Source organism: Lutra lutra, chromosome 2, assembly GCF_902655055.1.
Source record: "Lutra lutra chromosome 2, mLutLut1.2, whole genome shotgun sequence".
Taxonomy (NCBI): domain Eukaryota; kingdom Metazoa; phylum Chordata; class Mammalia; order Carnivora; family Mustelidae; genus Lutra; species Lutra lutra.
This window is the reverse complement of record NC_062279.1, coordinates 112,051,423-112,077,439: the sequence shown is the minus strand read 5'-3', so window position 1 is coordinate 112,077,439 and position 26,017 is coordinate 112,051,423. Positions and strand designations below refer to the sequence as shown.

General features: G+C 35.9%; 1 protein-coding gene across 1 annotated transcript in view; it reads left to right on the top strand.

Moving 5' to 3' along the window:
- The window catches only part of ZGRF1 (zinc finger GRF-type containing 1), an 88,410-nt gene extending 62,796 nt beyond the window's left edge, over window positions 1-25,614 (top strand). The window contains exons 21-29 of the mRNA XM_047718245.1: window positions 1,699-1,858; window positions 6,265-6,342; window positions 6,608-6,755; window positions 10,775-10,902; window positions 14,075-14,198; window positions 23,656-23,832; window positions 23,968-24,102; window positions 24,794-25,055; window positions 25,226-25,614. Coding sequence (XP_047574201.1) covers window positions 1,699-1,858; window positions 6,265-6,342; window positions 6,608-6,755; window positions 10,775-10,902; window positions 14,075-14,198; window positions 23,656-23,832; window positions 23,968-24,102; window positions 24,794-25,055; window positions 25,226-25,383 — 1,370 coding nt within the window. The 3' untranslated portion in view covers window positions 25,384-25,614. The remainder of the gene's footprint in view (window positions 1-1,698; window positions 1,859-6,264; window positions 6,343-6,607; window positions 6,756-10,774; window positions 10,903-14,074; window positions 14,199-23,655; window positions 23,833-23,967; window positions 24,103-24,793; window positions 25,056-25,225) is intronic.
- Window positions 25,615-26,017: the final 403 nt, after the last annotated feature.

The window sequence follows — 26,017 nt, the reverse complement described above, 5'->3', positions numbered from 1 at the left end:
AGATTTTATTTATTTATTTGACATTTTATTTATTTATTATTTTTTTAAAGATTTTGTTTATTTGACAGAGATCACAAGTAGGCCGAGAGGCAGGCAGAGAGAGAGGAGGGAAGCAGGCTCCCCACTGAGCAGAGAGCCCGATGCGGGCCTCGATCCCAGATCATGACCTGAGCTGAAGGCAGAGGCTTTAACCCACTGAGCCACCCAGGTGCCCCCCAAACCTTCATTCTTATATGAAGAATATAAGGGGCATCCTCCTTGCCCCTGCCCCACTCTCTTCTGAAACTGATCTTTCCTCTAAAACAGGAAACGGAGCTTATAACAGAAACTCCTCTGAATATCCTGCTCTCCTTCTCCAGTTTACCTAAGTTTGAATCTATTTTTAACCTCGTTTGGTTCTGTCCCAGTAAGGGAGCTTTACTTTCCCCCTCTTAGAACTAATCATTCTATCCAGATTCTGTCACCCCTTTAGCTCATTTCCTCTCACAGACCACTGAGCTATTTTTTGCTACTTTGAGGATTTGCATCACATCCACCCTGTTGACCAAGCTAGATATCTGGGAGTCATCCTTGATTACTCTTTCTCCCTAGATGAAGTGCCTCTCTTAATCCTCCTCCTACTCTTTGTTTATCTTCCCTCATCATATCAGTTACTGAGATGTTTCCCTTCTAGTGTCTACCTTCTTTCATATCAGTTTTCTTCTCTCCAGACCACTAGCATCCCCTTAAGCCCAGCCTTCATATAGCCTACTGGTAAGAGGGTGGGCTCTTGAGCTAGAATCCTGGATTTATATCCTGGCTGTTTTATTTATTAGCTGTATGATCTTAGGCACGTTACTTATCTTTTTAATTTCTTTCCTTGTAACATGGAGTTGATAATAGCGTCTGTCTCTTAGGATTGGAAGATTAAATGACTTAACTGATTAGTAAAGGGCTTAGGCACTCAGGAAAGAGAGGCACTCAGGGAAGTTAGCATGTATTAAAGTATTGTAACAATATTGTAGCAATTATTGTCATACAGCTTTCTAATTGATCTACCTTTAGTTTTACCTTTTGTAATTACTTTCACTCAAGTAGTTTTTACAAAATGCAATCTGCCTAAGTCAGTTCTATTGCTTGAAATCCTTCAGGGACTGTCCCTGGCCTACAAGACAAAATGAACTTTTTAGCCATAGCGTGCAGAACTCTTGTGATTTATCCTCCTGCCTATTTTGTCAGCCTCATCTCTTGCCTATTTGCGATGGCCTGTATAGAAATAGGTAGCATCTACATACTTTGTCATGCTTTTGCCTAGAATGACCTTTCTTTAAGCAGTCTGGATATCTTATGCAGAAAGAGTTAGTTCTGCTCTTCTTATTTTTAGGAAACATTCCCATCTCCACCAAAGCGGAAAGAAATGTTCTTTTATACATACCATAAATTTTTAAATGGCAAAAGAAGAAATGTTCTTTTTTACTTACTCTACTTTATCATTGTTCCTTTACTTTGTCTAGGGTCTCATTAAATATGGAGGTCTTTGGTTATCTATCTACTTATCCCCTCTGCTAAGCACATAGTGGTAACTCAATGAATGTTTTTTGAACAAATTAATTTAAACAAAGGAGAGAGGAAGGCAGATGGATGAAATGTTTCTTGTGCTTTCAGAAATTTATTTATAGTATTGCCTTTATTTTTTTCTCCTTCCTTCAAAATAATTAGGTGTTTTTGGAGCAGGAAAGAGCTATTTGCTGGCAGTGGTGATTTTATTTCTTGTACAGCTGTTTGAAAAGAGTGAAGTTCCTACAGTTGGAAATGCAAGACCATGGAAACTTCTCATTTCTTCTTCCACTAATGTAGCTGTGGACAGAGTACTTCTTGGGTACGTATGACTAGTATATTTAAATAGCTAATTGGGGTGCCTGAGTGGCTCAGTGGGTTAAGGCCTCTGTCTTCGGCAGAGATCCCAGGGTCCTGGGATTGAGCCCCGAGTCGGGCTCTGCTCACTGGGGAGCCTGCTTCCTCCATTCTCTCTCTGCCTGCCTCTCTGCCTGCTTGTGATCTCTGTCTGTCAAATGAATAAATAAAATCTTTAAAAAAATAAATAGCTAATATTTTATTATTTTATTCTATTTTAAATTTTTAAAAGTTTTATTTATTTAAGTAACTCTGCCTCTAGCGTGGGGCTCGAACTCAGGACGCCAAGATCAAGAGTCACTTGCTCCTCTGACTGAGCCAACCAGGAGGCCCTAAGTAGTTAATATTTTAGGTTATTGTTGAGAGAGACAATCCATCATGGGCCCTGAGTGTCCATGCATATTTTTGCTGGGCATGTCAAAAATTCAAGGCCTTAGTCTCTGACTGAGAGAGCATCAATGAAAGAGTAATAAACTAACTTACTAGGTTATAAATATGATAAAATCAAATACCAAACCTGACCATGTTTGCACAAGGACAGGATACTCACTAAAAATTAAGCTTGGTCATGTAGGGCTAAAGAGTGTATTGTTGAGGGAGGCAATCTGCCCTGGGACCCTGAGCATCCCTTCTGGGTTGTTAAGGATGCAAAGCCCTGACCATGATTACCCAAGACATTTCTCAGTGTTATGTTTGCAGCAAGCAGCCTTGATTGACAAGGTGGTGTCTCCCTCCAAGACAAAGAGCAGGTTTGCTTACTGATTGTTATAAGAAGAGTGGCTCTCCGAGTTCAGTGTTTCTTTTCTGCCGCTCAACACAATGCACGTGCAAGGATCTATCTGGACCTTCTGTGTCTTTCCACTGGACTTAGGGACCAAGGGAAACCAGTGCCTATTTGTGGTTGCTTATGCTGTTACCAGTGCCATGAATAAAAGTCATTTGTTCCTGACTCAAGAACCTTGGAAGTGGGCTAAAATTGCCGAACCAACTTATAGGTCATTCTTTTTTTTTTTTTTTTTAAAGATTTTATTTATTTATTTGACAGACAGAGATCACAAGTAGGCAGAGAGGCAGGCAGAGAGAGAGGAAGGGAAGCAGGCTCCCTGCTGAGCAGAGAGCCCGATGCCGGACTCGATCCCAGGACCCTGAGATCATGACCTGAGCCGAAGGCAGCGGCTTAACCCACTGAGCCACCCAGGCGCCCCCTTATAGGTCATTCTTAAATGCCTGTCTGTATGAACCTATAATAGTAAAACAGCTGATCAGTTTAGTCAAATTAATTTTTAATTTTAGTAATAGGGATCTAAGGAAGACAATCATAATCTGTCTTGCAGGTATAAAATTTTTGTCATTGTATAAAATTTTATTGAAAATGCAAAGACAGGAGCACTGTGTGGCTCAATTAAGCAGTTAAGTATCTGATTCTTAATTTTGGCTTAGGTCATGATCTCAGGGTCATGAGATCAAGCCCTGTCTTGGGCTCTGCCCTCAATGTAGAATCTGCTTGTTCTTCTCCCTCCTTCTGCCCTCTCCCCAATCACGCATCCTCTCTCTCACTTTCTCTTTCTCTCTAAAATAAATACAATACTTAAAAAAATTTTTTTTAAATGCAAAGAAAATATTACATATTTTACCAATATCCCAATAACATATTGACATAATTTTGACATAAATGACAAAGTTTGATTAGAAGAAAGAACTCATTTTAAAATGTGTAGGCTTTTTAAAAATTAACTTTTATAATTACATAAATGAATGCTTAAGGTGGAAAATATGCAGACTATACAGATAATATATTTCTTTACAGATTTTTAAGGCATACGCATATACTCATTTATTTTCCATACTTAGCATTCAACATAATGTAGTATTTTGTGTCCTGTTTTTTTCACATAAAGATAAAGTATTGGGGCGCCTGGGTAGCCCAGTTGGTTAAATGTCTGTCCCTTGGTTTCAGCTCACTGTTGTGGGATCCAACCCCACATGGGACTCTGTGCTCAGTGCAGAGTCTGCTTCAGATTCTTTCTCCCTCTCCCTCTGCCCCTCCTCTGCTCTCACATGCTCTTGCTCACTCTCTAAAATGAATAAATAAAATCTTTTAAAAAAGATTATTTATGTTATTGCATCTTTTTAGAAAAAACAATTTTTCTCAACTTTGTCATATTCAATGCAATGATATGCTTACACTTTAATTAAGCAATTTTTAAAAAGTTTTATTTAAGTATTCTACATCTAACATGGGGCTTGAACTCAGGACCCCGAGATCAAGAGTCCCACATTTTTCCGACTAAGCCAGCCAGGCACTCCTAATCAAGCAATTTTTGATCCGTAAACTTTTTTTAGATTTTTGCCATTATAAATAACATTGCAGTAAAGATCCTTAGATATTAATCTGTCTCCATTTCTGATTCTTTCCTTAAAGAAAAGTCTCAGGCCTAGAATAAAAGATGTAAACTTTATTTTTTTAAGATTTATTGATTTATTTGAGAGAGTGAGAGAGAGCACACACATGTTGCATGCAGGGGGGTGAGGGAGCAGCAGAGGAAGAAGAAGAGAATGAATTTTAAGCAGGCTCCACACTGAGCAAGGAGTGAGGAGCCTGATGTGGGGCTCAATCCCATGACCCTGAGATCATAACCTGAGCTGAAATCAACAGTCAGCACTTAACTGACTGAGTCACCCAAGTGCCCCTAATTTTTTTTTTTTTTTTCTAAATCTCACAACCCTGAGATCAAGAGTTGCTTGCTTACTGACTGAGACAGCCAGGCACCCCAAGATGTAAATATTTTCTAAGCTTCCTAATTTATTTTTCAAAATTGTCCTTCAGAAAGGATCTGCCAGTGTACAGTCTTCTAAGTAATCTAAAACAGAGACTGAATACATTTCTTGATTCAAGACAAAGAGGAGTTACTTGGGGGCTAAACAGGAAAAAGCTTTAGACTACTCAACTTGAGATGAAAATTTAACTGTAGTCTGTTAGAAAAGTTAGAAAAATCATAAAGTTAGAATGAAGAAGGAAGGTAAGTACTGAATATTAAAACATTTAGGAGAAATTCTCCAATGTTTAAGCCTCTGATAAGGACCTGAGAAATATGGATCTATAATTAGGATATACACCTCAACTGCATATAGGCTAGACTCACACATTAAAATAACATTTAGCAATACATTTGGACAATGTACTCTGACAGTAATGGACAGGATGGGACAAAGAGTTTCTTGAGAAGAAATAAAATGTACTTTTTTTTTTTTTAAGATTTTATGTATTTTAGAAAGAGAACGTGTGAGGTGGCGGGGGAGCAGAGGGAGAGGAACAGACAGACTTTAGCTAAGTGCAGAGCCCGAGGTGAGGCTCATCTCTTAACCTTGAGATCATGACCTGAGCCCAAAGCAAGAGGATGCTTAACTGACAGAGTGAACGAGGTGCCCTCAAAAAACATACTTTTTACCCTATTTTAGTGGTATGATGAGGATACTGCATACTCTATTATCACAGAATTAACATAAAATTGCATTGAAAAAATGTAATCTATGTTGTGAGACTGAAAAGTGGCTGACTGTCTCCAAGATGAGGACTATGAAATATGCAGAAGTTGCAATTTATCCATGTATTGACATTAAACAAACTGCTTCCAAATTATTTAGGAAAACTATGTGTGGAAAGCTATAGTTTATTTAGCTTTCTAGCACTTTAAATTCCCATTTGAGGTGACAGAAGATGTTGTAGAGAACTGGATATTCATTGAGATCCCTACTCTGTTGCTAGCCTAGAGCCAGAGCTCTAAGATAAATGAGACGGAAAGGTAAGTGAGAGTGGCTTCTTCACAAAGCCCTAATTGGGGATGATGTATGTAGAAGAATGATCATAGCTTTCGAAGGTAGACAGACTTGCCTAGGCTGAATCATGGCTGACTCTACTTATCAGCTCTGTGGCCTCAGCAAAATACCTCATCTTTGGAGTTCTCATCTATAGAATGAGTACTATCATGCAGAGCTGTAATGAGTATTAAATGAGATAATGTATGTAAAAATAGGCACGCATTCCTAATAAATGCTGATGCTAAGTATATGGTAGCTATTTTCCATATTATTATGTCAGAGACAGTTTTATTTGTGATAAATACTAACATCAGTATTTTAGAAACATTTAATGAACCTTCAGTATAATTTAAAAATTCTTTATAAAATGCATTATATAAAAAAGTTTTTAGCTACATTGCATTTACTGCATTTAGGCACATCAGGTTGAATTCTGTAACTAAAATACACTGTTACACAAAAATAATTTTAATAACACAAATATTAGGTGAAACTTTGCTTTATAAATTCTTCTAAATAATCAGAATCTATTTTATCTTGTTTTCTTTCAAGGCTTCTCAGTCTTGGCTTTGAAAAGTTTGTCAGAGTTGGGAGTATCAGGAAGATTGCCAAGCCAGTTTTACCTTATAGGTAAGAACACGGATTTTCAAAAGTCAGAGTTCTCAAAAAGTATAATAATTTTATATAATTTTAAATTTGGTTTTTGAAGAAGAGTGGAGAAAGCTTTATCTTTTTGTTGTTGTTGTTGTTAACTTAGAAAATCTCTATTTTACTTTTTTCTAATGTTGTGAAAACGGGATAAAGAGGGGTATTCCTAACCCCTGAAACAAATAATACATTATATGTTAATTTAAAAAAAAGAGAGGGGTATTCTTTTATGTAATTCTTTTTTTAGTTTGCATGCTGGTTCAGAAAGTGAAAATGAACAACTGAAAGAACTACATGCATTAATGAAAGAAGACTTGACTCCTCTGGAAAGGGTCTATGTCAGAAAAAGTATTGAACAGCATAAACTGGGGACCAATAAAACCCTGCTGAAGCAGGTAAGTTTGTTTCTTAATTTGTATATACTACTCAGAATTCTTTTATTCCTGTGAATGAAGAATATTTCCTTTAAATAAAACAAATGACTGTGATAGTTTAGAGTCAAATAAAAGGTGTGTATATGTCTATCCAGCGCATGTTTTATCTTATTGCAAAACATTCTTCAAATTTGTGAACAGATCCAACCATGAATGAGTTATCCTTTCTCTTTCTTTGTATTTGTATATCTTTTTATAAGCTCAAAGAGGAAAGAGAAGAGATGGGAATAGATTTCCTGGCAAGTTAAACGAAACTTGGGTTTTTTCTAGGTGAAATGGGGAAGGAAAAGAAGGTCTGACCCTGTGCAAAATTTGTCAAATTTGTCTTTAATGACTTGTCTTTAATGCCTTTAATGCCTTCCTAGAAAGCCAACCCTTTCAGGTTTTGTCTATATCTGAGAATCTAGGAGGTTCATATACTTTCTTCTAAGTTTTAGAACCCAAGACTGGACACACAGGATCTCAAGCTGTAACAAGTAGCCACAGCCCTTTATCACCTTCTGATCTGGGCAGCTTCCTTCAGCTGGTAGCTGATGAGAAAGAAGTCAGTCAGTAGCCTCCTACTAGTGAAAGGAGAGCATGAGGAAAAGAAAGAAAAAGGGAAGAAAAGAGGGTTGTTGACTTCTTGGACCATGTAGACATTGGTTACTTTCTGCAAAAGATTCAGAAAAATCAGCATACTTGGGTCCCCATATTGTGTAGCTATTTCAGTAGTAATGCTGCTTAACAAACAAAATCTCAATACTTTAAGATAACAAAATTATGACTCTAAAGGTCAGTTGGCAAGGCCCAGCTTGAGGCTTTGGTTCAGATCTCTTATTCTGAGAACAATTGCCCATGGTATGATGGTCTTCTTCTGACAGATGGCAGAAGTTCAAGAAGGAAGCCTAGATCACACAAATACATTTAAAACTTCTGTTCATGTCATGTCTGCTAATATTCCATTTGCTGCAACAAGTCATATGGCCAAGCCTAACATTTAGTGGGACAGGGAAATAACTCCCCCTATTTCTCTGGTGAGAAGCACTGCAAAGTCACATGGTAAAGGGTGTGGATATGTAAAACTCTCACAGGGAGGGAGGGAGAAATTGCAAATAATAATCAATCTACAAGTTTTGGTTATAGAAGTCCTCAGAAGACTTCAGACTAGCTTTCTGTTATTTTGAGTTATAGAGTTAACTACTTCCTTTTCCCCAGCTAAATCCAGAAGGGCTTATTTTGACTGGGTTCAAGTCATGCAAATTAGTCATTTATGTAAATTATCATTTTACTCGCTTATCCAACATAATATTGATATGTAAGAATAATTGCTAATGATTTCTTTGATAATTTTCTTTTTTCTTTGATAATTTTCTATGTGAAAGCCCAGATACCATAGTCTATTGCTCATTGGTATTATCTGTTTACAAATGAAAACTCTTTTATTTGTTTATTTTTAAAGATTTATGTATTTTACTTTATTTTTTTAAGAGATTTTATTTATTTATTTGACAGGCAGAGATCACACGTAGGCAGAGAGGCAGGCAGAGAGGGAGAAGTAGGCTCCCCGCTGAGCAGAGAGTCCGAGGCGGGGCTTGATCCCAGGACCCTGAGATCATGACCTGAGCCGAAGGCAGAGGCTTTAACCCATTGAGCCACCCAGGCGCCCCAAGATTTATGTATTTTAAAGAGAGAGTGCATACATGTCTGCATGCACACACGTGTGAGGGGAGGGGCAGAGGGAGAGAGTCTTTAAGCAGACTCCCTGCAGAGTTTGGAGCTTGATACAGGGCTCGATATTATGACCCATGAGATCATGACCTGTGCTGAAACCAAGTGTCAGATGTACAACTGACTGAGCCACCCAGGTGCCCCAGTGAAAACTCTTTTAAAGGAAACATTTTTTTAAAAGTTTTGTCTAACAGGGGCACCTGAGTGGCTCAGTGCATTAAAGCCTCTGCCTTCAGCTCAGGTCATGATCCCAGGGTCCTGGGATTGAACCTCGCATCGGCCTCTCTGCTCAGCAGGGAGCCTGCTTCCCCCCGCTCTCCAATCTGCCTACCTCTCTGCCTACTTGTGATTTCTGTCTGTCAAATAAATAAATAAAATCTTAAAAAAAAAAAAAAAACTTTTGTCTAGCAAATTTCCAAGCTCCAATTAGGCGTTCAGAGCTAATACATTTCTAAAGTGACGTGTCTTTACAATAAAATTAAATTTTAAAAATGCTTCATAGTTAATTGCTATTTTCTAGATCAGTAATAAAATTTCTTCTGTGATTAGACTCTTAGCAATATAACAAATTAAAGATACAAATCATATAATATTTTATTTTATTTATTTTTTAAGATTTTATTTATTTATTTGACAGACAGAGATCACAAGCAGGCAGAGAGGCAGGCAGAGAGAGAGGGGGAAGCAGGCTCCCCGCTGAGCAGAGAGCCTGATGTGGGGCTTGATCCCAGGGCTCTGGGATCATGACCCGAGCCGAAGGCAGAGGCTTTAACCCACTGAGCCACCCAGGCGCCCCAAATCATATAATATTTTAAAGAAACCTTAGTTCTTTAGGTTTTTGTACTAGATATTTCTTTAAAAAAAATTGCTTCCCGGTTCACAACTTTCAGGTTCTTAGTCTAAGGTTGTCTTTATCAGGTATAGTTTCCAGAAATTAAATAATGAATGATATTTGAAAGTGATAACATGAGCAGTGTATATTGCTACAGTGGTGTCTTCTGCTGGATCTTATTAAAAGAGCTGACTATTTAAAAAGTATGGAGTTTCTAACATAAATGTGGCTTTGTGATTTTGTTTTTGTTTTTAACAAAAGGAAAATCTAACTGACAGGGCTATAATATGTAATAAATGTTGTTAATGTATATAATATTTCTTGTTTTATGGGATCTTTGGTGGTAGTATTTAATTTGTAAAGCATATTTTTGTCAGTCACGTTTGTTGACAAAAAATATGGTCCATTTTTGTGGACTGCCCTTGCTACCAAGAAGTGGAATTATAGAGGTGCCTGGGTGGCTCAGTCCTTAAGTGTCTGCCTTCCGCTCAGGTCATCATCCCAGGATCCTAGGATTGATCCCTGCATTGGGCTCCCTGCTCAGCGGGAAGCCTGCTTCTCCCTTTTCCCACTCCCCCTGCTTGTGTTCCCTCTCTCACTATCTCTCTCCCTGTCAAATAAATAAATAAAATCTTTAAGAAAAAAAAAAAAGGAAATGGAATTATTCTCCAGATTGTTAAGAGAGAAAAAAATTATATATGCATGTGTGTATGTGTGTATGAGTGAGTATGTGTGTGTGTGTGTGTATGTAGCTATTAGACTACAGGGGCAATTGAGCACATCTAATCAGAAAATTCAGTGATTTTCCTTTTGTTTATATTTAGTTCCAGAGATTAAATGTTAGCTTTTTAAAATCAGGCTTTTTGCCTTGAGAATAATGGTATTCTGCTATAATATTTGAGAATTATAAAATTCAAATATGCTTACAGACCACAATTACAATTTAATTTACTGTTGTTTAGAAATAGTTAGACATTTTTACTTTCTAAAATAAGTCAAAATCCTAGCATGCTTGAAGGTTAAGCAAGGTATAGTTCATTAGCGTGTTCAGTGCTCTTTGTGGAGAACTTTGGCCTGTGTTGATAATAATAATGGATGTTGTGTTTATTCAGCTTCATCTAGAAGGATGAAATATGTATGTCATCCTTAATATTTTTAAAATCCTTGATAATATAATACCTTCCTTGTGAATATCAAAGTGTGCCTTTTTATTTGTTCTTATTAAGGGACTTGTGGCTTAAGTAGCCTTTGTTCTGTGATTTCCATTTCCTATGTGGGAATAATAAAAATGTGGAGGTAAAGTGACTTGTGATTCTTGATTGCCAGTAATTAAATTAGGACAGCTCATTTCTGATTTTAGCTTTACAAGTTCTTTGGTAAATACATTATCTTATTTCCTAAAAAGTTGTTAATTAATAATATTCTTGTTGTAATAAAGGTACGAGTAGTTGGAGTTACCTGTGCAGCCTGCCCATTCCCGTGCATGAATGATCTTAAATTTCCTGTAGTTGTGCTGGATGAGTGTAGTCAAATAACTGAACCGGCCTCTCTCCTTCCTATTGCAAGGTAACCTAAACATTTCTTTTCTGAAAAACACAGATATCACAATTATTTCAAATAATTTCTCACTTCAAAGTCTTACCAAACTTGTGTGAAAATTCTTAGTAATTTAGGTACTAAACTCATTTAAAAGAATGCAGAAGATAATTTGGGGGGGATTTGGTTAATGTGTCAAGATTTTGTTAGATCACAGTTGAGGCATTTGGATCACATAATTCTTTTTTTGAAGTTTTAACTTTACTCCAGTTAGTTAACATACAGTGTAATATTAGTTTCAGTGTACAATATAGTGATTCAGCACTTCCGTACAATACCCTGTGCTCATCGCAAATGCCTCCTTAATCCCCATCACCTGTTTAGCCCTCTCCCCCCAACACCCCCGCAACCAGCCTCCCCTCTGGTAACCATTGGTTTGTGCTCTATAATGAAAAGTCTGTTTCTTGATTTGTCTCTTTCTTATTTTTTCCCTTTGTTTGTTTTATTTCTTAAATTCCACATATGAATGAAATCATATGGTATTCGTCTTTCTCTGATTGACTTACTTTTCTTAGCATTGTACTCTCTAGCCCATCTATATCGTTGCAAATGGCAAGATTGCATTTTTTTTTTATGGCTGAATGATACTCTGTTGTATATGTAGATACCACTTATTTATCCATTCCTCAGTTGATGGACATTTGGACAGCTTCCATATCTTGGCTATTATAAATAATGCTGCTATAAACATAAGGGTGCATTATCCCTTTGAATTAGTGTTTTTGTATTCTTTGAGTACATACCCAGTAGTGCAATTGCTAGATTGTAGGGTAGTTCTGTTGTTAATTTTTTGAGGAACCTCCACAGTTTTCCATAGTGGCTGTACTAGTTTGTATTCCCACCCACAGTACAAGAGGGTTCTTCTTTCTCCACATTCTCACCAGTCCCACTGTTTCTTACATTGATTTTAACCATTCTAACAGGTATGAGGTGGTATCTCATTATAGTTTTGATTTGTATTTCCCTGGTGATCAATCACATAATTTTTTTTTTTTTAAATTTATTTATTTGAGAGAGGAGGGGGGTGCCTGGGTGGCTCAGTCGTTAAGCATATGCCTTTGGCTCAGGTCATGATCCCAGGGTCCTGGGATGGAACCCTGCATGGGGCTCCCTGCTTGGCGGGAAGCCTGCTTCTCCCTCTCCCACTCACCCTGCTTGTGTTCCTGCTGTCACTGTGTCTCTCTCTGTCAAACAAACAAATAAATAAAATCAATCTTAAAAAAAGGAGAAAGAGAGAACATAAGTGGGGGTAGGGGAAAGAGAGGAAGTGAGCAGATTCTCCGTTAAGCACAGAGCCTGACACAGGGCTTGATATGGATGAGGACCTGAGCCGAAATCAAGAGTGAGACACTTTTCCAACTGAGCCACCCTGGCACCCCAGATTACATAATTTTTAAAGCCTTGATAGCTCTCATGCTAGGATTCTACGAGGACTTTGCAGATTTCCCAGCTAGATTAAAGGTTCCATTTTAGTCCTACTTTGAGAACCTAAGCTATTGAAGAATGTCCTTCAGTAACTTACTTTGTTAAAATTCCAGGATTTAGGTTCTGAAAATTATATTATGAAAGGATATAAAGTATATAAAGAAAAATAAGTTTAAAATTTGTGTACTAAAATTTAGAAGACTATGACATCTTCTAAGCTGTATCAGCTAATTGAAACATTATGCTTTTAAAAGATTTCTAATTGAGGGATCCTAAAGGTGATGGCGAAAGTGCTAAACTTGGACCCAGTAGACCTGAGTTCTAGTCCTTGCTCTATCCCTGGTTAATGAGGGAGCAGGGTACCAATTAGTATGTTTTCCCTGGGACTTGGGAGGTCCTTCATCGTAGGAATTTTAGTTTAAACTGGGAAGTCCTGAGCAAACCAGGATAAGTTGGTCACCCTACTCAGGAGCCAGGAATGGAGGAACAGTAAGGCGTTGCATGGAGGATAGAGGAGTAATACTTTGGAGCACCTACTGTATATTAAACACATTATATACTTTACTAAGTCCTTACAACAGTTTTGCAAGGTATTAACACATCTGGTTACCAGTGAGAATACTGAAGCTTGGAGAAGTTGAATAACTTGTGTCCATAGAATATAATATAATAGAGCTGAGATTTGGATATAGACTTTTCTACAAAAACCAGACATTTTCCCATGATATCCTACCTCTATTTAGAAAGACATTTAGCCCCAGGAGCCTAATTTACTTCATCTCTAAAACAAGAGTTTAAGCCAAATGACTTTTAAGAAAGCCTCTGAGTTTACAGAATTTAAAAGTCATTGTTTCTCAAAATGTGTTCTACAAAATGCTAATTCCATGCAGAGGCAGGCAGACATTTAGCGAGTTTTTTTTTTTTAAGATTTATTTCTTTATTTATTCGTCAGACAGAGATCACAAGTAGGCAGAGAGGCAGGAAGAGAGAGAGAGAGGAGGAAGCAGGCTTCCCTCTGAGCAGAGAGCCTGATGCGGGGCTCCATCCCAGAACCCTAGGATCATGACCTGAGCTGAAGGCAGAGGCTTTAACCCATGGAGCCACCCAGCCACCCCATTTAGGGAGTTTTATGTGGAAAAAAGTTGTAAAGGATTTTTAACTGAATAGCTTCAAATCCTTTTAATACATTTATTAGCATTATCAAGCCTTGTTAGTTACCAGAACTTCTTCTTTTTTTTTTTTTTTAAGATTTTTTTATTTTCAAGTAATCTCTGTATCCAGTATGGGGCTTGAACTCAAAACCCTGAGATCAAGAGTCACATATTCTACTGACTGAGCAAGCTAGGTACCCCAGTTCCTAGAACTCTTTGTGATATTCCAGTTCTTTGAAATACTTTGAAATACATGTTAGAAAATAGTGCAATAAGGGGCATGTGGGCAGCACAGTTGGTTAAGTCTCTGACTCTTGGTTTGGGCCTAAGGTCATTATCTCTGGGTCATGAGATAGAGCCCCGTTGAGCCTCATTGGGCTCTGGGCTCAATGAGGAGTCTGCTTAAGTTTCTCCCACTCTCTCCCTCTGCCTCTGCTCCCCCACCCCTGCCCTTTCTCTCTCTCTCAGATGAATTAATCTTAAAAAAAAAAAAATAGTGCAGTAAGTGATATCAATGCATCCTTTTTTGTTGTTGCTCAGATTAACTTTTGGAATTCTGTTTTTAGGTTTGCATGTGAAAAGCTGATTCTTGTTGGAGATCCCAAACAGCTTCCTCCTACTATTCAGGGTTCTGATGCAGCTCATGAAAATGGATTGGAACAAACTCTTTTTGATCGGCTTTGCTTAATGGTACTACTGCTGAATTCATACAAAATTATAATTTATTGATTATACACTGTATAGATTGAAAGATAATGAAAATATTAGAACTACCCCCATGCCCTAAAATAATTTTAACTGTAATTGTTTAGAAAGTACCCCTCTTAAAGATAAGTAGAACCCTGTAATTTAAGTGCCCTTTTATAAAATTAATCTTTTCCCCATGTACTTTAGTAGTGGGTAGTAAATGCATTGCTTTTGCTCTAAAATTTAAAAAACTCTATAATGTCTCTATTATCCCTGTCCCCTATTGTAGAGTCATTGCAGAGTGCTGCTTCACATTTAAAAGAATTTTTAAAATTAATTATTAATATATTTTAAATTGAGGTAACATTCACATAATATAAAATTAACCATTTTAAACTAAATAAGTCAGTGATATTTAGTACATTCACAATACTGTGTAATGACCTCTCTCTAGTTTCAACATATTTTTATTACCCCAAGATAAAATCCCACACTCCTTAAACAATTACTGTCCATTTCCTCCTTCTTCCAGCCCTGGCAACCACCAGTCCGTTTTTAGTCTACATAGATTTATCTCTTCAGGGGATTTTATATCATACAGTCTTACAACTTTCATATCCTATAACTTGGAATCTATACGATATGTGACCTTTTGTGCCTGGCTTCTGTCACTTAGCACAGTGTTGTTGAGGTTCATCCACACTGTAGAGTATGTCCGTACTATATTACATTTTTTTAAAAGTACATTCATAACGTAGTGCAGCCATTGCCCTGCTCATTTCCAGAACTTTTTCATTATCCCAAAAGAAACTTTGTACCCATTATTTAATATGCTTCTTTCCTGAGCTGATAACCTCTATTCTACTTTCTTTCTCTATGAATTTGCTACTCTGGGTGCTTTATATAAGTAGAATCATACAATATTTGTCCTTTTGTGTTTGGCTTATTTACTTAGCATAATACATTCAAGGTTCATCCATGTTGTGGTATGTGTCAGAATTTCATTCTTTGTTAAGGCCAAATAACATTCCATTGTGTATAATACCACATTTTATTTATTCACTCATCTATGGATGGATACGTGGGTTGTTTCTATCTTTCAGCTACTGTGAATAATGGTGCTATGAACATTGGTATATAAATACCTGTTCAAGTCTTTGCTTTCAGTTCTTTTGATTATGTACCCAAAAGTGCTACTACTGGGTCATACAATAATTTTATGGCTTTTTAAAATCCATTCTTTTTTTTATTTTTAAGTTTTTACTCAAATTCCAGTTAGTTAAAATACACATGTACTGGATAGTAATTCCCCACTTCCATACAACACCAAGTACTTCTCACAAGTGCCCTCCTTACTCCCCACCACCTATTTAACACATCCCACTATCCACCTCCCCTCTAATAGCCATCAGTTTGTTCTCTGTAGTTGAATCTGTTTCTTGGTTTGCCTCTATCTCTTTCCCCTTTGCTTGTTTTGTTACCTAAATTCCACATATGAGTGAAATCAAATGGTATTTGTCTTTCTCTGACTTATTTTGCTTAGCATTATACTCTCTAGCTCCATCCATGTCATTGTAAATGGGAAGATTCCATTCTTTTTTTTTGTGGCTGAGTAATAATATTCCATTGTATATGTGTGTGTGTGTGTGTGTGTGTGTGTGTGTGTATCTCTATATACCTATATATACCTATATCACATTTTCTTTTTCCATTCATCAGTCAGTCGACACCTGTGCTATTTCCATAGTTTGGTTATTGTAGATAATGCTGCTGTAAACATCAAGGTGCATGTATGCCTTTGAATTAGTGTTTTTGTATTTTTGTATTTTGTATTTGTATTTTATTTGTATTATATTTGTATTTTGTATTTGTATTTTATTGTATTATATTTGTATTTTGTATTGTATTGAAGTGCAAATACCCTGGATCACATAGTAGTTCTATTTTTAAATTTTGAGGAATGTCCATACAGTGTTTCAGGGTGGCTGCATCGGTTTGCATTCCCAGTGTAAGAAGGTTCTCCATTCTCCACATCCTTGATAATTTTGTGTTTAACTTTTTGAGGAACTGCCAAACTGTTTTCCATATCAGCTATACTATTTACATTCCCAACAGGAATTTCTTAATAAAATGTTCCAGTTTCTCTACTTCTTCACCAATATTTGTTTTTTTGTTTTATATTTTTGGGGCTTTTTAAATAATAGCTCTCCTAATAGATGTGAAGAAGGTCTCTCATTGTGGTTTCCCTAATGAATAAGGACATTAAGCATTTTTGCATGTGCTTATCTTTGGAAAAATGTTTATTGAAATATTTTGCCCAATTTTGAATTGGGATGTTTGGTTTTTTGATGTTGAGTTGTATATGTTCTTTATATTTTCTGGATATTAAACCCTTATTTTCAAATACTTTCTTCCATTCTTAGGTAGTCTTTGTTTTCTTGACTCACACCCTCTCTCTCTCTCTCTCTCTCTCTCTCTCTCTCTCTCTATATATATATATATATATATATATTTTTTTTTTTTTTTTTTTTTTTTTGGCGAGTGAGAACTTGCATGAGCAAGTCAGTGGGGGCTAGGCAGAGGGACAGAGAATCTTAACTAGGCTCCAGGCCAGTGTGGAGTTTGACATGGGGTGCAATCTCATGACCCTGAGATCATAACCTGACCCAAAATCAAGAGGTGGATGCTTAACCAACTGAGCCATCCAAGTGCCCCTTGACAGTCCTTAGATGCACAAAAGTTCGTAATTTTGATGAAGTCCAATTTATCTATTTTTTCCTTATGTCACTTATGATTTTGGTGTCATAGCCATGAAATTGTTGCCCAGTCCAGTGTCATACTGATGTCCCCCAATGTTTTCTTCTAAGAATGTTACAGTTTTGGCTCTTACATGTAATTCTTTGGTCCATTTTGAGTTAATTTTTTATATGGTATATAAGGTACAGATCAACTTTTTTCTTTTCCTTGCAGATATCCTGTTTTCCCAGCACCATTTGTTGAAAAAACTGTCCTTTCCCCTTTGAATGGTTTTGGCATCCTTGTTAAAAATCAGTTGACTTTGTGTGGGTTTATTTCTAAATCGTCCATTCTATTTGATTGGTGCATATGATTTAATTACTTTTTTATGGCTGAATAAGATTCCATTGTATGTATATACCATAATTTGCATACCTATTCATTATTACTATTGTTTTGATGCAATAATCTAAATCAAGCTATTTTAAAAGCAGAAGATTAAAAGAGTACCCAAAAGAGTTATAGAAAATCTGTTGTCAAAAGAAAAATGTTATCATTGTTGCTAGTTTATTATTAATTAATTAATTTTTCATTGTTGCTAGTTTATTCTTTTTCAAAGATTTTATTGATTTATTTGAGAGAGAGAGAGAGAGAGCGAGCATGCACAAGCTGGGGCAGGGTCAGGGGAAGAGGGGGAAGCAGACCCCCTGATGTGGGACGCTATCCCAGAACCCCAGGATCATGACCTGAGCTGGAGGCAGACACTTCAGCAACTGAGCCTCCCAAGCATCCCTATTCTTGCTAGTTTAAATTGCATTTAGGGGGTTATTTTGCTGTTTGAACTTCCAGTAATCTGTACTTTCTTAGCAGAGGAGAAAAACTGAAATGAAGCTAGAAATAATTAAATCTCAAATAAATATTTCTTTACCCATAAGAGATAGTTTTTCTAAAAGATCCTCTAACAGATTTTAGACAGATGGATTAATTTCTTTGGTCTAAACGGTAGAGATACTAGTGCTCTCATGCTTTACCCCCCTTTTCTTATCCCTTCCCATGTTCCTATCTTTGTTAGTTATTACATCATTATTCTTTTTGTTTTACAATCATAATTTGTACAATTATTTAGAATCAGTTCTATATTTTAAAAATTCAGTACTTTTTCATTCATCTGGGTGCCTTGGACTTCATCATCATTTTTTTTTTCCAGAATGGCTCATAGATGCCTACTTTTCTGAGATCTTTGTTTCAAATGTCTATTTCCTTTAAATGTAAATGGCACCTTGGCTTATTGAAATGTTGCTATTACTGTGAATTTTGGGGCCAGCCTGATTATTTTCCCCTTGTAATGATTTATATTTTCTACCTGGGTGCAAGAACTATTTTTATAACCTTAAAGTTGATAAACTTACTACAGTATATCTTAGTGTGGAGCTTTCGGTAACTAATCACTCTGTAATATAAGTTATCTCAAAGTGGAAATTCTTTTCATTCTTTGTTTCAGGAAAGGTTTTTGTTCCACCTGTTGAATTCCCTGTCAGTAGCTTGTCTGTGCAGCGTGCTATAACAAAACACCATATACTGGGTGGCTTAACCAACAGATTTATTTCTCACAATTCTGGAGTTTGGGAAGGCCAAGGTCAAGGTACCTTCAGATTTGGTTCCTGATAAGAACTCTGTTCTTGGCTGTATCCTCACATGGTGGAAAGAAAGAAAACTCTGGCCTCTTCCTCTTATAAGGAGACTAATCTTATCATGAGGGCCTCATCCTCATGCTCATCTAAACCTAATTACCTTCCAAAGGCCCCACCTCTAAATACCATCACTTTGGGGTTCAGGGCTGCAACATAGGAATTGGGGTGGGGAACACATTCAGTCTAAAACAGAGAGGTTCCCCAGTTATTCTGATATTGGGTGTCTTTATCTGTCTTCCATTTATGTTACCTTAATTTCTTTTTTTTTTCCAGATTTTATTTATTTATTTGACAGAGAGAGAGAGAGACCCAGCAAGAGAGGGAACCCGTTCTTTAATGTTACCATTTAGAAATTAGTTTGTTTCTTTAGGATTGAAATTTCCCTTTTAATCTTACCTTTTCATCATCTCACCTTTGAGATTTTGTTTCACTCAATTATATTCTGATTATATTCTAAAGCTTTTATACTTGAGGAAAATTTTCTTCTGTTTCTTGGTTGTATTTTGTCTAGGCTGGGTTCTATACATATTGTTTGCATTGTCTTCCTTATTTTGTTAATTTTGGGGGAGAAGCCGTCGTATGTTTGCATAGTTGCCATTCCTACTTGATTTCTTGATGTTTGTTTTTGAGAAGCTCTCTCAGATTTGTATTCTCTATTTTTGTAGTATCCTTAAAATATGATGGTAGGGGGGCGCCTGGGTGGCTCAGTGGGTTAAAGCCTCTGCTTTCGGCTCAGGTCATGATCCCAGGGCTGCTCGGCAGGGAGCCTGCTTCCTCCTCTCTGTCTCTGCCTGCCTCTCTGCCTACCTGTGATCTCTGTCTGTCAAATGAAATGAATAAAATCTTAAAAAAAAAATATGATGGTAGGGAAGTGGAGTAGGAGTGAGACTGGAATAGAACTAAATAAGAATGTGTAATGTCTTTTTTAGCTTACATGTGCTCTCTCAATTTTAAGGTTTTATTAAATATCCTGTCCCCGTATTCACTCCACATGGTTGGAGGTATTGTTCCTTTCCCAGACGAGGACTATTCTTAGATTTCACGTATCCTCTCAGTTTGATGTTTAGTCCTCAGAGCCTTCACTTCCACTAAAAACTGCCCATTTCACTTTCTCTGTTTCATTATTATTCTTAGAAGCCATTTCTATTTTATGACTTCTAGAGGAGTTAGGAATCTTACTACACAGATGGTTCTTGACTTCAATGTTTTGACCTAACAATTTCAACTTTATGATGGTGTTAAAGTGATAAATTTAGTAGAAACTATACTTTGAATCTTGAATTTTGATCTTTTCCCAGGCTAACAATATGTGTTAAGATCCTTTCTCATGATGCTGGGCCGCAGCTCCCAATCATGATCATGAAAATAAACAACTGATACATGTAAGAACCATTCTGCACCCATACAACCATTCTGTTTTTCACTTTCAGTACAGTATTAAATTACAAGAAATATCCGACACTTCTTTATAAATCAGGCTTTGTGATAGATGATTTAGCCCAACTGTATGCTAATGTAAGTATTCTAAGCATGTTTAAGGTAGGCTAGGCTAAGCTATGATGTTCCACAGGGTAGATGTATTAAACGCATCTTGACTTATGATATTTTCAACTTATGATGGGTTTATCAGGATGTTACCCCATCATAAGTCAAGGAAGATCTGTATTGCATTTCTCCCTTCCACTTAAATTTTGTTTCTTTCTTGGTGACAGGTACCTTTTAAAGTTTATGATATTGGGATGGCTATAAACGTTTGTTGCCTGGCTACTGTATTTTTTCTTTGCTGTTGTTTTTAGTATTTTGTTATTTTAATGTTTTGTTGTCCGTTTAGATATTAGAGAATGGATTCTGCAAGGCAGTTTTATTCTACTTTCTTCAGAAGTTTCCCCATGCACTGAGTTGCAAGTTGATTTAAGTTTTGAGTTGAGTTGTACTTAATTTGTGAAGACTCAAGCTTTCAGTGGTCTTGAGCTTTTAATTGTAACTGAATTGAATTGCATAACTTTCTACCGCTTCCATAATGTCAGTGTCCAGATTCTTTTGAATCAGACCTTTCCAGTGGCTTCTTAATAATCTTAATTAAAAAATTATTTAGATTCTTAAAACATTTTTGAATAGGTAACATCGTCACATGATTTGGGATTTGAACTTAAGAGGAACCAGAAATTACAGTGAAGACTTCTACTCCTGTCCCCCAGTCACTCAGTTTCTCTTCCACAAAGCAACTGTCACCTTTGCTTGTACCCTTCTAGTGATAATTTGTCAGTGTAAGCAAATACATAAAGTATTTTCCCTCTGTTTTAACAAATGTTAGCATAGTATGCATGCTGTTATGCTCTTTGCTCTTTCACTTATTTGTTGTCGATGACTTTTAAAATATGAAGTAGATTTTTTAAAAAAGATTTTATTTATTTATTTGACAGGTATCACAAGTAGGCAGAGAGGCAGGCAGAGAGAGAGAGGAAGGGAAGCAGGCTCCCTGCTGAGCAGAGATCCTGATGCGGGGCTCGATCCCAGGACTCTGAGACCATGACCTGAGCCGAAGGCAGAGGCTTAACCCACTGAGCCACCCAGGCGCCCATGAAGTAGAATTTGAGAGGGAATTTTAAAAGGGTAAATAAAGGACTTAAAAGTGATTTATTTACAGAATAAAATGGAATAGAATTTACAAAATGGAATATATAAAACAGTTAAGGTGAATTAACTTGATCCATATAGATAGTGCTCATAAACATACTGGATATTGAGAGAAGCAAGGTGCAAAGTGTTACATAGTGTAAAACACAATTTATGTGAATTTCAAAAGCGTAACAAGTAATATGTATTAATCATAGGTATATGCCTATGTAGTAAACATATAGAACTTCCATGGGAATGCTATAAGATATTGATTCAGAAAAAAGATACCAGATATTAATGTGTGCATAATGTTAGTTTGAAGCTATTTCTGGAGAAGGTGGTAGAGGAAATGAGCTTTAGCTATATATGTCACATTTTATGTCTTAACAAAAGAGAGATCTGAAGCAACAAGGACTAAATACTAATGTCACATCTGTGTAGTACATACATGAGTATTATATTTCTTTGCTTTTCTGTGTATTTGAGCTACTTCAGAATTAATTAAAAGAAATAAAAATAATATCTACTAATCATGATAGAAAATGTAGAAACTACAGAAAACTAAAAGGTTAAAAAAAAAAAAAACAAACCAAAACTATAATAACCTAATTGCCCCTAAGAGAAAATCCTTTAAAATATTTTAGTAGTGTTCCTTCCAGCCTTTATCTTTGGGGTATATGCTTATATCAGATAAATGTATATATATAAACTATAAAAATACACATATTTGATATGTGCAAACACACGTTGGAATATCATGCAGCCATAAAAAAGGAAATCCTGCCATTTGTAACAACATGGATGTACCCTGAGAACATTATGCTAAGTGAAATCTGAGAGAGACCAGTAGTATATATCATTTATATGTAGAATCTAAAAAAGCTGACCTTGTACAAACAGAGTAGAATGATGGTTACCAGGAACTGGAAGGTAGAGAGGTAGGAAATGGGTCATGTTGGTCAAAGTGTACAAATTTCTAGTTATAGGGTTTGAATAAGTTCTAGGGATCTAATTAACAGCATGTTGATTATAGTTAATAATACTATACTACATACTTGAAAGTTGCCAAGAGAATATATGTTAAATATTCTCACCATAAAAAAAGAAATGGTATCTATGTGCTGTGATGGAGCTGTTAGCTAACACTATGGTGGTAATCAGTTTGTAATATAGGTGTATCAAGTCAACTCCTGGTACACCTTCAACTTACACAATGTTATATGTCAATTATATCACAATAAAGCTGGAAAAAAATATTTTCTTATATAGTTGAGACCATACTATATAGTTTCTATCCTAACTTTTTTAAACTTTGCATTATAATAAATCATTTCCCTGTGTTACTAACTAGCTTTGTAATCATGACTGTTGTCATAAATAAGTTTAATCACCAAATAGGTAATGTGAATATACCATAATTTAGTCATTTCTCTAACATTGTTTCTAGTTCTAAAGCATGGTCCTTTGAGCATTTTTTTTTTTAAAGTAACCTTCATGACCACCCTCAGGCTTGAAATCACAACCCCAAGATTAAGAGTAGCATGCTACACCCACGTGCCCACTGATTCAGACTCCTTCACAAATTTAGGCCCTAAATAGTACTGAGGATTGGATTTTTACTTACTATTTTTCTCCCATAAAACATACCTAGTTGGGTGCCTGCATGGCTCAGTCAGTTAAGGATTTGCCTTCCACTCAGGTCATGATCCCAGAGTCCTGAGATCAAGCCCCACATCAGGTTCCCAAGTTCGTTTCTCCCTCTGCTTCTGCCTCCCTCTCTCTTTCTCTCTCACTCTCTGTCTCTCATGAATAAATAAAATCTTAAAAAAAAATACCTTGTCTATGTGACCATTAATCCTTCCTTTTACTATGTGTTTATATTACTAGAGTGTCTTGTATTATTTAAAATGTTCAAACAGTGCTACAGAACATTTTGCAAAGAAAGAGTATGCTCCAGAGACCCCTAAAGTACATGGAATGTGTATTTTATGATACATTAACAAAATTGAAAACTTATTTGAAGATTCAAAATGAAAGATGGCTTGTACCCAAGGAGGAAAATTCATAAATGAGTTATCAACAACACTTTCTAATTTTCTTTGAAGATTCTCTTTTAATTTAGTGTCCGCCCTACTCTGCATAGATTATAAAAGCATAATGTTAGGTGCCAAACTTATTAGGTAATAATTTGAAGATTTGACATGTTTCATATTTTATAATTTTGTGGTATAATAATAGTTTGCTGTGAAAATATCTTTAGTAATTAAGAAAACTGTATTTGTAGTCTGTTTCATCATGGTTGTAATTCACTTGCTAAGAGCACAATATGGTGATACTTTTAAATTTTAAATTATTTTTTTCCTTAAGGAAAAAAATGCTTCAATTTTCTATCTTTCTGCATTTAAATTTCTTAGGGGCATAAGCCAGTTCTGTTGAGAACTCAATACCGTTGTCACCCTGTGATCAGTGCTATCTCTAATGATCTGTTTTATGAAGGAAACCTCATGAATGGCATTTCAGAAACAGAGAGGAGCCCTTTATTGGAATGGCTCCCAACCCTGTGTTTCTATAACGTTAAAGGACTGGAACAGGTAAATGACATTAATGTTAATGAGAGTCAACATGGTTTAGTTTCCTGGTTTAATTTTATTGTTGTTTATATGGTTTTCTTGGTCTTTCCATAGGCTTTCTGGGAAATATAATTTAGGATCTGTTTCTTATTCCAGATTGAAAGAGATAACAGCTTTCATAATGTGGCAGAAGCTGCTTTTACACTCAAACTGATTCAATCACTGATTGCAAGTGGAATAGCGGGCTCTATGATTGGGGTGATAACATTATACAAATCCCAGATGTACAAGGTTTGTATTACATATTATGATACTTAAATATTATAATTTTATGTTATAATATTTGATACTACATTTGTAGTGGTTTGTTTTGGTTAAAAACAATTTTGGGACTGTAGTTAACATATTAAAAAAATTCTGATTTTTATCTGGTCTGGCTTTTTTTCTGTATAATTAAATGTAAATCTAACAAGGCTTAATTAAATTCAGTTTACAGCTGTTGGGGCAAAAATGCAAATAAACAAATTAGAGGGAAGAAAATACAGTGTATGCTTTGTGTTTTGGGACAGATGGGATTCAATCTTTGTTTTCCAAAATGTTCTTTCATTATCATTTCATTTTATTAATCAAAGATAGATACCAGATATTAATGTACGCATAAGCCAATTACTTCTAACTAGTTTTTGCTTTTTTAAAAAAATATTTTTCATCTGTTTCATTATTTATCAACTCTGAATTAACATATCCAGATGAATTCCTCAGCAATAGATAAATCAACACTTTTGATTTTGTTTTCTAACTTATATTGTCCTCTCGTTATTTATGTATCATTTTAGAAACTACTAAATATTTGTGAGTCGTAAAAAAGAAAATGAAAATTATCCACTACCAGTTAAATAAAAAGGGCTGCTGTCAATAGGTTCAGGTCTTAAGTTCTTCATAGTCCCTGCCCTGAATGATCTCTTTCTTCTTTCCTCCATAGCTTTGTCATTTACTCAGTGCCATGGACTTTGACCATCCTGATATTAAAGCTGTGCAGATATCCACAGTGGATGCTTTTCAGGGAGCTGAAAAGGAGATCATTATTCTGTCCTGTGTAAGGACAAGACAAGTAGGATTCATTGATTCAGAAAAAAGAATGAATGTTGCATTGACCAGAGGAAGGAGGCATTTATTGATCGTGGGAAATTTAGCCTGTTTAAGGAAAAATCGACTCTGGGGACGTGTGATCCAACACTGTGAAGGTAAAATAAAAATATGTTTAATTCAAGCATTTTGAATTGAAACTGACTTTTGAGTTAGCGCTTAGAGTGGTTCAGATAGGAAAGCTCTGGATTTGCCACTGTGGGAGATAACTAAAAGAATAGGGGACCACTATGAAATACTGTTGTCTCATGTTTTGTATCTTTTTAAGGAAGGGAAGATGGATTACAACATGCAAGCCAGTATGAATCACAGCTGAACCATCTTCTTAAAGATTATTTTGAAAAACAAGCAGAAGAAAAACAGAAGAAAAAGAATGAAAAAGATAAATCTAAAGATAAATCTCATTCACAAAAAGACATGGTATAGATAATTTGTATTTATATGAATTCCAAATTCATTTTATACTATATAGTTTTTATATTTTTTAATTATCCTAAAACCTTGTTATCAAAAAACCTTTAAAGTATTTAAATAACATTAAATAACCACATGTAAAAAAATTGCTCTTCAAAAAAAAAACATATATTTAGATAGGCAGATGTTGAAGGTAATATAAAATCTTACTAATAAAAAGACATTTCTTTCTAAAATTATGGCTTCTGTCTGCTAAAGGAATAAATTTTATAGAGGACATGGAAAAGGCTTCCTGGGGAATACCAGTATTACTTCAAAAATAAGTAAATATCTCAACACTTGATCTTAGCCAAAAGGCCAAGAAGCAATTAAAAAAATAAATATCCCCAAAACTCATCTATTAGAACTTGGCTACACAGTTATATATCAAAACACTCCTTTCTGAACCATAGCTCTATCAGAATTTTTTTTTTAAAGATTTTATTTACTTATTTGACAGAGGGAGAGAGATCACAAGTAGGCAGAGCAGCAGGCAGAAGGGGGGAAGCAGGCTCCCCGCTGATCAGAGAGCCCGACATGGGGCTCAATTCTAGGACCCTGAGATCATCACCTGGGCCGAAGGTAGAGGCTTAACCCACTGAGCCAT